General features: G+C 38.1%; 1 protein-coding gene across 2 annotated transcripts in view; it reads left to right on the top strand.

Moving 5' to 3' along the window:
* The window catches only part of OGT (O-linked N-acetylglucosamine (GlcNAc) transferase), a 48,675-nt gene that overhangs the window by 15,720 nt on the left and 19,753 nt on the right, over nt 1-13,202 (top strand). For both annotated transcript variants that reach the window (XM_006082872.2, XM_006082871.3), the window contains exons 6-18: nt 1,984-2,063; nt 2,597-2,792; nt 3,041-3,181; nt 3,761-3,861; nt 4,007-4,160; nt 4,248-4,349; nt 4,542-4,721; nt 5,717-5,875; nt 6,344-6,433; nt 11,198-11,323; nt 11,713-11,883; nt 12,014-12,130; nt 12,224-12,394. In XM_006082872.2, the coding sequence (XP_006082934.1) occupies nt 1,984-2,063; nt 2,597-2,792; nt 3,041-3,181; nt 3,761-3,861; nt 4,007-4,160; nt 4,248-4,349; nt 4,542-4,721; nt 5,717-5,875; nt 6,344-6,433; nt 11,198-11,323; nt 11,713-11,883; nt 12,014-12,130; nt 12,224-12,394 (1,788 nt within the window). The remainder of the gene's footprint in view (nt 1-1,983; nt 2,064-2,596; nt 2,793-3,040; nt 3,182-3,760; nt 3,862-4,006; nt 4,161-4,247; nt 4,350-4,541; nt 4,722-5,716; nt 5,876-6,343; nt 6,434-11,197; nt 11,324-11,712; nt 11,884-12,013; nt 12,131-12,223; nt 12,395-13,202) is intronic.

Raw genomic sequence — 13,202 nt, 5'->3', positions numbered from 1 at the left:
ACCTTTGGAAGATAAGGAGCAACTCATTTCGAAAACTGGTTGAAAAGGGAAGAATAAAACATGTCCTTCCTCCATTGTGTGAACTGGACCTCAGGGTAACCCAGTAGTTGACATGGGAAAGTTTCTCTTTATAGAAATATTCCAGCTAATTAGTGAAGAAGGAATGATAGAGTATCACCATTAATAGATTTAGGAATTTATCAGTGGCATAAAAGAGACAAACAATTAGAGATTGTGTACCTTGTGATGGAAGTAAATAATTGCACTAGGAAAGTAGCCTTGTAAAACGAGGAAAGAACCCAAATCTGATTAAACTTGTAGTTTTAACTACCAATTTATAGGAAATACATGGGACAGAGAAACATGTTAAAGGACATTGTAGGGGTGCAATCAGCAAAATCCAATCCATGAGAAGCTGTATAGGACAGTGATCTGATTTCTTGAACCAATTATAGGAGTAAAAATGGATAGTTAAATTAAACCTTTAATTTAAAAGATTAAAAGAACCTGACAAAGTCATGTTGACAAATTAGATGGGTTTTATTTGGATCCTGAATCAAAACTGATAAGGAATTGTGCCAATGAATCGATGCTTGATATTAAGGAATTACTGCCAGTTTTGTAGGTGTGATATTGGTATTACAGTTATGTTGGGAGGAAAAAGTATTCCATTTAGTCCCTGAGGTACATTTTGGAATATTTTCAGATGGACTGATATGTCTGGGGTTACCTTCAAAGTGATCTGGGAAGAGTGGGAGGTAGGTTGGAATTTAGACTAAATAAGATTGAACATGATTATCCATGGCTAGATAGCTCAGTTGTTAGAGCATCGTCCTGATACACCAAGGTTGTGGGTTTGATCCCCAGTCAGGGTACATATAAGAAGCAACCAATGAATGCATAAATAGGTGGAACAGCAAATCGATGTTTCTCCCCCCCCCCCCCCTAAAATCAATTTAAAAAGAAGATTGGACATGATTAATTGTTGAAGCTGGATAATGGAGACCTGGAAGTTTGTTATATTCCTCTGCTTTTGTATATGTTTGACATTTTTCATAGTAAAAAGTTAAGAGTTCTGGGTGTGGACATCTATCACTAGAGACAATCTAAGTTAAGTGCATCACTTTACTATATAGTTGGCATCTAAGTGAAAAGGAAGTGTTCTTTATGAATCTTTAATGTATTCACAGTTACTTACTACCTTTACCTTTTCACTGTTTCAGTTAAGGTTTGCAGTTATTACACCTCTCTTGCTCAGTGATTGCCTACCTTGATTGCACACCAGGACATCCATATAAAAGATATGGATGCCAAGGACATATCTTTTATATGGATGTCCTGGCCCTGTCTTCAGAGGGTCTGATTTAATAGGCCTGTGATGAACCAGGCACCTTTTAGGTGAATTCTTATTATACTGCCCAGGTTGAGAATCACTGCTCTAGATATATCTGGCATATTTTAAGACAACTTCAGAACTATCTGGATGAGACCATTTAATGGTTAGTTTCTTCTTTAAGTAATGTATCTTATTGAGTATACAACTCTAATTACATAGCTTGCTAAGGTCTTACTGAGTATATAATTGCAGTTACTGAGATACATATATTCTTTTTCAGTTAGAGTTCGCTGCGTCTTCCTGTCATTATATTTTTAGAAGATTTAGGCTGATTAATCATTAATAAAATAGGGCCAACCATTAGAAGTATTCAGAAAAATGAAATTGGAGTAGTCCCAATTGAAAAAACTTCCCTTCAGGATATACATTTTTTTTACATTACATGAGAAGTTATTTGATAACATTGAGATTTGTGAATAGGGAATAATGAGTAGGCACTAAAATAATTGGGTTTTAAAAATAAATAAGATTTAATGCACTAGAAAATATAATTAGAGGTCTCAAATGTTCTCAATAAAAATTCTTAATTGGGAAGTGAATCTGAAATCCTAACTTGCTCTAAGTAACTACTGTCTTGTAACTTTCAGGCTGTCACCCTCGATCCCAATTTTCTGGATGCTTATATCAATTTAGGAAATGTCTTGAAAGAGGCACGGATTTTTGACAGGTGAGAGTATGTTCTATTTGATAATTTTCTTGAGAGCTTAGACTGAAATTATGACAGGGGTCTATTGAAATACATTTTCCTTTTCTAGTATGCTGCTTTTCCCTGATCAGGTCTGCTGGTTACCTTTCATTTATAGGTATTGTTGTCTGACTTCATTGTTGGCTTTCCACAAAGCCTTTATCCTCACTTTGGAGTTCAGTTGAAATTTTATTTATTGTAAAAATATTGAAATGGTTATCTTTTAGACTAACTTAGTCCTTTGATCTGATTCAGAAAGCTAAGTAAATCCTGACTTTTTTTATTGTTGTCAAAGGAAAGTCTATTTCTTAGGTGGGAATAGAAAACTTTTCCATGTAGAAATATATTTTATAAAGGTGCAATTTTGATTTGAGGTTAACTATAGTATAGCATGAATTAAGTGTAACTAATTACAATTAATTGATATACTTATGTATAGTATAGCATGAATTAATTGTAACAAAGCATCCATTAAAAGTTAGTCGCATTTTGTGTGTGTGTGTTTTTATTTACAGAGCTGTGGCAGCTTACCTTCGTGCTCTAAGCTTGAGTCCAAATCATGCAGTGGTGCACGGCAACCTGGCTTGTGTATACTATGAGCAAGGCCTAATAGATCTGGCAATAGACACCTACAGGCGAGCTATTGAACTGCAACCACATTTCCCTGATGCTTACTGCAACCTAGCCAATGCTCTCAAAGAGAAGGGCAGTGTAAGGATTTTTATTCAGTCTATTTCTTTGTTATGTGGGATGATTAAAAAAGTCTTTTTTGTACATATTGTATTAAGTATTGTGATAAATTGTTTTCCTTCAGAGTTTTGGTTGAGAGGAAGAAGAACAAAAATATTTTCTGGAATCTTACCAGCCATTAGGCTTAACCAAGCAATTACTAGAATAATATCATTGGTAGTTCTGTGATTCCTCTGTATGGGTTTTGAATAGTTTGCTTTGTTTTCTAGGTTGCTGAAGCAGAAGATTGTTATAATACAGCTCTCCGGCTGTGTCCCACCCATGCTGACTCACTGAATAACTTAGCCAATATCAAACGAGAACAGGGAAATATCGAAGAGGCAGTTCGCTTGTATCGTAAAGCATTAGAAGTATGTTGAGGATGGTGTGGCTGGGTATTTTGTCAATGTGATAGTAGAAGGAGGGCTGTTAAGTTTGCCATGTTAACCACCTCTTTTGTAAAAATAGTGGTTGAATCATTCATTGAACCGGTAATTGAAAACCTAAGGTATGAGTGAGGTCCTGTGTGACATTTAAAAATTCCCTACATTGAATTTCTTTTATGGGTAGATGAGATCTGCATAGAAAAATAGAAGAGTAAGCTACATTACAAGGGATGTTACCACTTAAGTACATAATGCCTGATGGCTGTAATGGTGGTTAGTAGGTGTGGTAAGAGTTTGGAGCTGAGAGATTTTAGAGGAGAGAGATGCTGGAGTGATCATCATAAACTAAGATGAAGAAAGGTCTATCTCATTATGTTTTGAAACAAGGAGAGGTATAAAATAAAGGAAGAGGTAGAATTTGAGCTACTTGGCTTTGGAGTATGACTAGGCTTGGAGAAGCTGGAGAGAAGTGCAGGGATATAGACTTGAACAAAGTTCCTGTGGTAAGTCATCACTGTTGTTTTAGCAGGTTTTTTGAAACTCAATTTTCTTGACTCTTTATAGGTCTTCCCAGAGTTTGCTGCTGCCCATTCAAATTTAGCAAGTGTACTGCAGCAGCAGGGAAAACTGCAGGAAGCTCTGATGCATTATAAGGAGGCTATTCGGTAAGATGCTCACAGCCTTTATTTTTCTTTCTTTTAAACTTAAATATTTGGCATTTGGCATGTGCTAAAATGATAACAGATTAAATTCACATTACAGGGGGTTAAAGGTGTTTATACCTGATAAAACCTGTGTTCTCTTCTTTAGAATCAGTCCTACCTTTGCCGATGCCTACTCTAACATGGGAAACACCCTAAAGGAGATGCAGGATGTCCAGGGAGCCTTGCAGTGTTACACCCGTGCCATTCAGATTAACCCTGCATTTGCAGATGCCCACAGCAATCTGGCTTCCATTCACAAGGTACTCCTGTTTATTGTAATATGTACATCTTAGCATGTAATGTTTGATTTTAGGACAAAATTTAGCCATTTCACTATTTATTTCCAGGATTCGGGAAATATTCCAGAAGCTATAGCTTCTTACCGCACTGCTCTGAAACTTAAACCTGATTTTCCTGATGCTTATTGCAACTTGGCTCATTGCCTGCAGGTAAAGAATAACAAGCCAATAATTGGCTTTCCATATTGTAATCACTTTTGTATTGTTATGTACTATATTAATCAAAGCCTGCCTGGAGACAGTGTTTTTTTAAAAGGTTATTTGACATTAGGCCAAAGACATATAAAATGTTAAATCTTGGAAAAGGGTTTTCTGTATAACTTATTTTTTTGCCTCCTCTAGATTGTCTGTGATTGGACAGACTACGATGAGCGAATGAAGAAGTTGGTCAGCATTGTGGCTGACCAGTTAGAGAAGAATAGGTTGCCTTCTGTACATCCTCATCATAGTATGCTATATCCTCTTTCTCATGGCTTTAGGAAGGCCATTGCTGAGAGGCATGGGAACCTCTGCTTGGATAAGGTGCGCCTCTTTTGTTTTAATTTTTTTGTTGTAAAATACATACAGAAACTACATCAATCACACGTGTTGCTTGGTGAGTTACCATAAGGTGAACACTACCCAAGTTGAGAAATGAATCTTTGTCAGCAACCCCAGAAGCCCCTTCTATTGTATCCTGTTTCAGTTAGAACCCAGCCCATCCCACAAGGTGGAATTCTTAAATTAAATACTTACAATAAATTGTTGGTGTTTTCCTTTAATTTGAAAACCGTAATGTTCATTAGATTCCACATGTAAGTGAAATCACATGGTATTTGTCATTTTCTGACTGGTTTATTTCACTTAGCATGATATTCTCGAAGTCCATCCAATGAACAAAATAAACAAGCAAAATAGAAACAGGCTCATAGATACAGAGAACAGACTGACAGGTGTCAGAGGGGGTTTAGATTGGGGGGATGGGTGACAGAAGGAGACTTTACTTTGGGTGGTGAATACACAATACAATATAAACTTGATGTATTACAGAATTGTACACCTGAAACCTATATAAATTTATTAAATGTCACCCAAATATTTCAGTAATAAAAGGAAAAGCCATAATGTTTAATAAAATGTTGATATTTTATACTCACTTTTGAGAATTAGAACACTACATACTTGATCAAAGGTGAGAATTTGCTTGGCAGAATATATTGGACTGCAAAATATAATAATATTTGTTTTTTAAAATGCTTCCCTACACAATTTTCTAAAATGCAGGGTTTGTCATGCTTTGTCTATACTGCCTCCTTCCTACAAATTTTAGATTTGCTCAGGCTGTTTCTGAGGGAACAGGTGAAAGTATGAAGCATATTATATAAACTACTAAGGTTGCATTGAACTGGCTATATGAATTAAATGAAGTACTGTGTGTAAACCATTCCTAACAGGAGTGAGGTGCAGATTTGGTGGTGTGTTTTTAAGTCATTTTTTCTAGATGAAAATTTCTAACAAGTATTGGATTCCATTGGTAGATTAATGTCCTTCATAAACCACCATATGAACATCCAAAGGATTTGAAGCTCAGTGATGGTCGACTGCGTGTAGGATATGTGAGTTCTGACTTTGGGAATCATCCTACTTCTCACCTTATGCAGTCGATTCCAGGCATGCACAATCCTGATAAATTTGAGGTAAGATTAGTGTTTCCCTAGAGTCACTATCTATATATATAAAAGTCCAGCGCCCAAACGGCAGAACGACTGGTCGACCAGTCGCTATGACATGCACTGACCACCAGGGGGCAGGTGCTCGATGCAGGAGCTACCCCCTAGTGGTCAGTGTGCTTCCACAGCAGAAGCAGCCGCTTGGCTGACCAGGATGAGCGGCGCTCCCACAGTGGGAGCAGCCACTTAGAGGGCGAGTCCACAGCCGCTCAGATGACTGAGATGAGCTGAGTGGCGCTCCCACAGTGGGCCGATCCCCGCATGCCATACCCCCACCAGTGCCGAATCCGTGCACTGGGCCTCTAGTTTGTTGGTAAAATAAACCAAACAAACCCCACAGTGGTGGCTTTATTGTTACCATTAGATGTTAAGCCCAGTGTTTTTTGGAAAGATTGGAGACAAAGTTATTAAATATGCTGTGGTGCTGTCTTTCAGGTATTCTGTTATGCCCTGAGCCCTGATGATGGCACAAACTTCCGAGTGAAGGTGATGGCAGAAGCCAATCATTTCATTGACCTTTCTCAGGTAGGTGAAATGCTTACACTTCTTCTTGTCTTGAGCAAATAGTGAATAAAACTATTCTCATATAGCTTGTATTTTTCATGACAAGTATTTAACCTCAGCTACTACCTATGGGCAATTGCTTTGATCTTATTTCCTTAATCTTATTTCCTTATAATCAGCATGGATTTTGCTGAGTTTGCAAATGAACTGGAAATGTAGCATGTTTGTGCTTGGACATAAAACTTTTCTGGGGATTCAGTCAGCACTTGTGACAGTAGATACTTAATATTAATTGAATGAATTGAACGAAATGGTGACTTGGAAGAAGAATAAATAGGTCATTTTAAAAATGGTTCCTTTGGCCTTGGCCAGTGTGCTTAGTGGCTAGAGCGTCGACCCTCACACCAAAGGATCACAGGTTCAATTCTCAGACAAGGGCAAGTACCTGGGTTGCAGGTTAGACTTCTGGGCCCCCCAAGGTCGGAATCATATGGGAAGCAACTCTCACATTGTTGTTTCTTCTCTTTTTCTCCCTTCCACTTCCCCCGCCCTTCTCCTCTCTAAAATCAGTGGAAAAAATATCCTCATCCTCAGGTGAGGATTAACAACAACAAAAAAAGATTGAAGCCTGTGGGGGAATTAATTTACTAAGGGTGTAGACAAGAGTTATTTTTTATAGACTTTATTGACCACTTTGGTGACTAATAGTGATACCCAATATATAGTATATGTAGTAATTTGAATAAGAGTCTTTGAAGTCTTAGCAGGAGGGTTGTGAGACTTGTCATTTAATACTTAATATTTACCAACATCTTTTGCAAGATAGCTGTTGTTTTGAACGTATATCTTTTTTTTTTAAAAATATATTTTATTGATTTTTTACAGAGAGGAAGGGAGAGAGATAGAGAGTTAGAAACATCGATGAGAGAGAAACATCGATCAGCTGCCTCCTGCACATCTCCTACTGGGGATGTGCCCACAACCCAGGTACATGCCCTTGACCGGAATCGAACCTGGGACCTTTCAGTCCGCAGGCCGACGCTCTATCCACTGAGCCAAACCGGTTTCGGCTGAACGTATATCTTGATGAAGAGTTGGACTCTGTGACTGAGAATCATACTGCCCTCCACCTTTGAGGTCTAAAGAGACTCACTGCTTATTGACTGAAGTCTAAACTCTTCAGTGTGGCCTTCACAACTTGGTTTGCCAATACTTTTCACCCACCATTCACCCTTATGTATACCCTATACCAGTGGTTGGCAAACTGCGACTCGCGAGCCACATGCGGCTCTTTGGCCCCTTGAGTGTGGCTCTTCCACAAAATACCGATTTCTGCGCATGGGCCATGAAGTTTCAATCGCACTGTACGTGCGCGCCTGCATATGGTATTTTGTGGAAGAGCCACACTCAAGGGGCCAAAGAGCCGCATGTGGCTCGCGAGCCGCAGTTTGCCGACCACTGGCCTAGTGTAATCAATACGATTGCTTCATGGTAGCTTAGCTTATATACTCATAAATGAATAGTTATAAAATTTTTGTGGCATGCAGTATTACAGTCATATTCAAATCAGTATTGGAAACATTGTTACATTATTAAAAAACCACTTACCTTAATTATAGGCTGATAGGTATATGGTAATGTAATTCTTTGAAAGCAAAGTTATAAAGCAGTAAGTAAACAAATACATTCTCAATTTAATACTAAATATCACTCACCTTATGCCTATTTATGGATAGACTATCCACTTCCATACAAATCTTGCACACCATATTCTATGTTGATGAATATGTAGGCAATAATGACACAAAAATATCTCATGCAATTCTTGCCATTATTAACTGTACAGCAAGATAATTTACTATTCATTAAGTAGAAGTGGAACCATAAAGGCCTTCATCCTCATATTCACATTGAGTAGGCACTGGTGGAGGAGGAACGGGATGGGTTGGTTTCGCTGTCTCCAGTGGTAGAGGTAGAAGGGGTGGTAGGAGAGGCAGGCATACTTGTAATTTTTCAGAAATACATTTGTAATTTCTGTCTGCAGTTTTGCTTTTTCATTTCGCTAAAAATGTTTTACATGGTACCCAACCCTTCCACTGTTTGCTTTAGTTTTAGTGCCCGTATCATAAAAGGGATCATGTTGTAAAAGAAGTCAAAAGCAGTCTTGAATAATTAGAACCCAGATTGCCTGATGTCAATTTGTTTTCTGGCACTGGTTCGGAAGCACTCATCTCTATCAGGTCATCTTTTGTTAATTCTTCTGGTTTGGTGCTTATTAGCTGTTTAATTTCTCTAATATCCATATCTTGAAATCTTTCAGCCCCCTACCCCCATTTTTTTTGCCATATTCACAGTCTTTCATGATTTCCTTGATTGGCTCTGTCATGAATCCTGTGAAATCATGCACAACATCTGGACACAGTTTTCTCCAGCAGGAATTTATTGTTTCAGGCTTGATGGCTTTTATGGCTTTTTCTGTGACAATGGCATCTTCAATGATGTAATCCAGGGGTCCTCAAACTACGGCCCGTGGGCCACATGCAAATACAAATATTGTATTTGTTCCCGTTTTGTTTTTTTACTGTAAAATAAGATATGGGCAGTGTGCATAGGAATTTGTTCATAGTTTTTTTTTAAACTATAGTCCGGCCCTCCAACGGTCTGAGGGACAGTGAACTGGCCCCCTGTTTAAAAAGTTTGAGGACCCCTGATGTAATCCTTCCAGACATTCACAATATTCTCTCAATTGGCGGTCTCTTCCATAGAGTTGACAAATTTTTCCATAGAGTACCATGTTTAATGAGCCTTAAAGGTTTTTATGACTCCCTTATTTAGAAGCTGACTTCGAGACATTGTGTTTGGGGGCAAGTAGTCCATTTTGATGCCTTTGGTGTTGAATTTATGGGGTTCTGGGTGGTCAGGGGCATTGTCCATATCAAAAGAACCTAAAAGGGAGTCCCATACTGGCAAGGTACTTAGGATTCTCATAGTTCAGGTCTTCTTGTAAAACCAAAAGACTGATAGCTGGTGTTTATCTTTTCCCTTCAGGGCTGGGGGTAAAGGGGTGGGGATGGGTGGGAGGGTAGCAGCTTTGTAGATAAGGGCATTCCTGACCATACACAAAACTGCATTTGCACAAAACAGCCTATCCCTTCCTGCTTTTTAAATTCTGGTGCTCGCTTCTCTTCCTTACTAATAAATGTCTTTTGTGGCACCCCCCCCCCCCCCGAAATAGGGTATCTTCATCTGCATTATAAATCTGTTCAGGCAGCGATCTTTTTTCCTCAGTGATCTTAATGGCATCTGGGAACTTACCTGCTGCCTCTTGGTTGACAGAAGCTATTTCTTCCATTGTTTCGACAATTTTTAAAATATTTTTATTGATTTCAGAGAGGAAAGGAGAGGGAGAGAGAGATAGAAACATCAATAATGAGAAAGAACCATTGATCAGCTGCCTCCTGCACACCCCACACGGGATCGAGCCCTCAACCCAGGCATGTGCCCTGACTGGAAATTGAACTGTGACCTCCTGATTCATAGGTTGATGCTCAATCACTGAGCCACACCGGCCGGGCTGTTTTGATATTTTTAAGCCAAACCTCTTTCTAAAATTATCAAACCATCCTTTGTTAGCATTACTTTCTTCAGCTTTAGACCCTTCACCTTCCTTTTGCTTGAGGTTGTCATACAGTGACTGCTTTTTCTCGAGTCATATAAGTCTATAAGTATGCTTTTCTTACAGCAGTTTGGCACCCACATCAAAATTGCATTTTCAGTACAAGATAGAAAGATACTTCACAAAAGTGCAAGGTTTTTTTGAGTCTGCTGGTATAGCTTCAGAGATGCTTCATGAATTTCCTTTTCTTTTTTTTATAATGGTACTTACACTGGATTCATTTATCTTGAACCTACTGCAGTAGACCTCAAATATGGTGGAATATACCAAGCAATTCAACTTTTTCTTGTAGCGTCATGACTTTTCTTTGCTTCTTGGAGCACTTTCAGTATCACTAGTGGCACTTTCTGTGGGTCCCATGTGTTATTCAAAGTTTATGGCGTTTCACTAAACACCATGAAAAGTATGGGAGAACCGTGAGAGATCACAGTCCATAAACTATTTACTGGAGAGATGAACTGCTCGCACAGAGATTAGCAGCATTACATGGCGTTTTAAGCAGATAAAGCAGTTGAGCTCACTGCAGTAGCAACAGGAGGGGGCTAGGAAATTATTACAGTAGTACAGTATGTATCACAGTTAATTTTATGCAGTTATGATGTAATACCACATCTTTGTTTATTTACATTTCTATCAACTGCAAATAGTCATATATGGTCTGTAATAAAATTTTGATCAATTTTAACTTTTATAATAGATTTTTGTACATTTTTATGGTAGTAAATGATGAAATAGAATAGTTAGTATCTGTATATGTTTTATGCATTCACAGTATAACTTTTTTGTGTGTTTTTTTCAATAGTTCTAGGCTATGTAATTCATCTGTGAGTATTTTCAAACTGTCACAGATCTCCAACAATTTTTGCAGTATATTTATTGAAAAAAAAAACTGCACTGTTCAAACCTGTATTGTGCAAGAGTTAAATATGTTCTGTTTCTATAATGCTTTGGGCCCATTTTAATGGCACGTAACCATATTTTTACCTGCATTAATATAATTTGTGTTCGTACTTTTGCATCTAGGAATCTGAATTCTGTTTAATGCCAATAAAGCTAATTGAATTAGTCTGAGATTATACCTAATGAGTTCTTATTTTTTTATTCCATAGATTCCTTGCAATGGAAAAGCAGCTGATCGCATCCATCAGGATGGTATACACATCCTTGTAAATATGAATGGTTATACCAAGGGTGCTCGAAATGAACTCTTTGCTCTCCGGCCAGCTCCTATTCAGGTAAAGGAATTAATAATTGCTCACAATGTTTATTGGACTAAAAAGACAGTAATGTGCTTTTTTCCCCTCTGGCTACCTGACATTGGAAACAATAGAGCAGACATACCTGACTTAAGGGGAAAAAGTATAGTTCTTGAAAGGCACAGGGACAGCGAATTTTGAGTGTAGAACACAATGCCCACAGTACATGGATACAGAGACATGCATTTCATAGTTGGGTATAAATAGTTCTTTTGTCTTGTAAATTGGAAAAACATTTTAGTACTTATGTTAGTCTAAAATACTATTTGATTGCTTTTGGCTGAGTCAATCCTCCCTGTTTGTTTGTTTGTTTTCTTAATTTTGGACCCTTTGGAAGAAGTTTCTTAGTCTATTTTTTTCCCCCTTAGGCAATGTGGCTCGGATACCCTGGGACTAGTGGGGCGCTTTTCATGGATTATATCATCACTGATCAGGAAACTTCACCAGCTGAAGTTGCTGAACAGTATTCTGAAAAACTGGCTTATATGCCACATACTTTCTTTATTGGTGATCATGCCAATATGTTTCCTCATCTGAAGGTAGGTAGAAAAACAGTGCTATGGGGAATTGCAAAGAACTGTAGTCATTTATTTTCTTGCTAGTGTCCCTATGCATCCTAAATGACATGTCTGAAACTTTTTTCTTCTGAAACTTTTTTCTTCTGATTAGAAAAAGGCAGTCATCGATTTTAAGTCCAATGGGCACATTTATGACAATCGGATTGTTCTGAATGGCATCGACCTGAAAGCATTTCTTGATAGTTTACCGGATGTGAAAATTGTCAAGGTCAGGACCTGGTCAATATTGTCATTGAAATAAAGTTATCTGCATTTGGGATCTTTTCCCTAATGATACATCTTGTGCCATTTTTTTTTAAAGATGAAATGTCCTGATGCAGGAGATAATGCAGACAGCAGTAATACAGCTCTTAATATGCCAGTTATTCCTATGAATACTATCGCAGAAGCAGTTATTGAAATGATTAACAGAGGACAAATTCAGATAACAATTAATGGATTCAGTATTAGCAACGGACTGGCAACTACCCAGGTGAGAAGAGAATAATAGAGCATAATATGTACCACCAGGTATACATTCACCTCATTGAAATCTCATAATAACTCTAGCAGGTAAGCATAATTATCCCTGTTTTATAGATGAGGAAATGAATTCAGTGGAAATTGGCATCTTAAATAGGTTTGTTTGATTTTAAAATCACTTGGATTCAGCCAGTAGGTTATACTAGTGAGGGTCTATTGTGTTCATATCTTGTTATTTCCTTCTGTGGCTTTATTCTTAACAATGATGAACTTGGTTCTGTAACTAACTTATCCTTTCCCTAGTTAATTCTTTTTTTTTTTTTATATTTTATTGATTTTTTACAGAGAGGAAGGGAGAGAGATAGAGAGCTAGAAACATCGATGAGAGAGAACCATCGATCAGCTGCCTCCTGCACACTCCCCACTGGGGATGTGCCCGAAACCAAGGCACATGCCCTTGACCGGAATCGAACCCGGGACCCTTCAGTCCGCAGGCCGACGCTCTATCCACTGAGCCAAACCGGTTTTGGCCCTAGTTAATTCTTACTCATCTTTAAGACTTTCAGTTCAAAGAGCTCCTCCAAGAATCTGTTCCTGTCTTTATCCTCAGATTTCTTTGGATAAATACCCAGAAGTGAAATTGCTGGGTTATATGGTAGTTCTATTTTTAATTTTTTGAGGAGCCTCCATACTGTTTTCCATAGTGGCTGCACCAATTTACAATCCCACCAAGAGTGCACAAGAGTTCCCTTTACTCCACATCCTTACCCACAATTGTTTGTTGATTTATTAATAACAGCCATTCTGATGGGTGTGAG

This window comes from Myotis lucifugus, unplaced genomic scaffold, assembly GCF_000147115.1.
Source record: "Myotis lucifugus unplaced genomic scaffold, Myoluc2.0 scaffold_4, whole genome shotgun sequence".
Lineage (NCBI taxonomy): Eukaryota > Metazoa > Chordata > Mammalia > Chiroptera > Vespertilionidae > Myotis > Myotis lucifugus.
The sequence above is the reverse complement of the archived record's forward strand: the minus strand, read 5'-3'. Positions and strand labels throughout refer to the sequence as shown.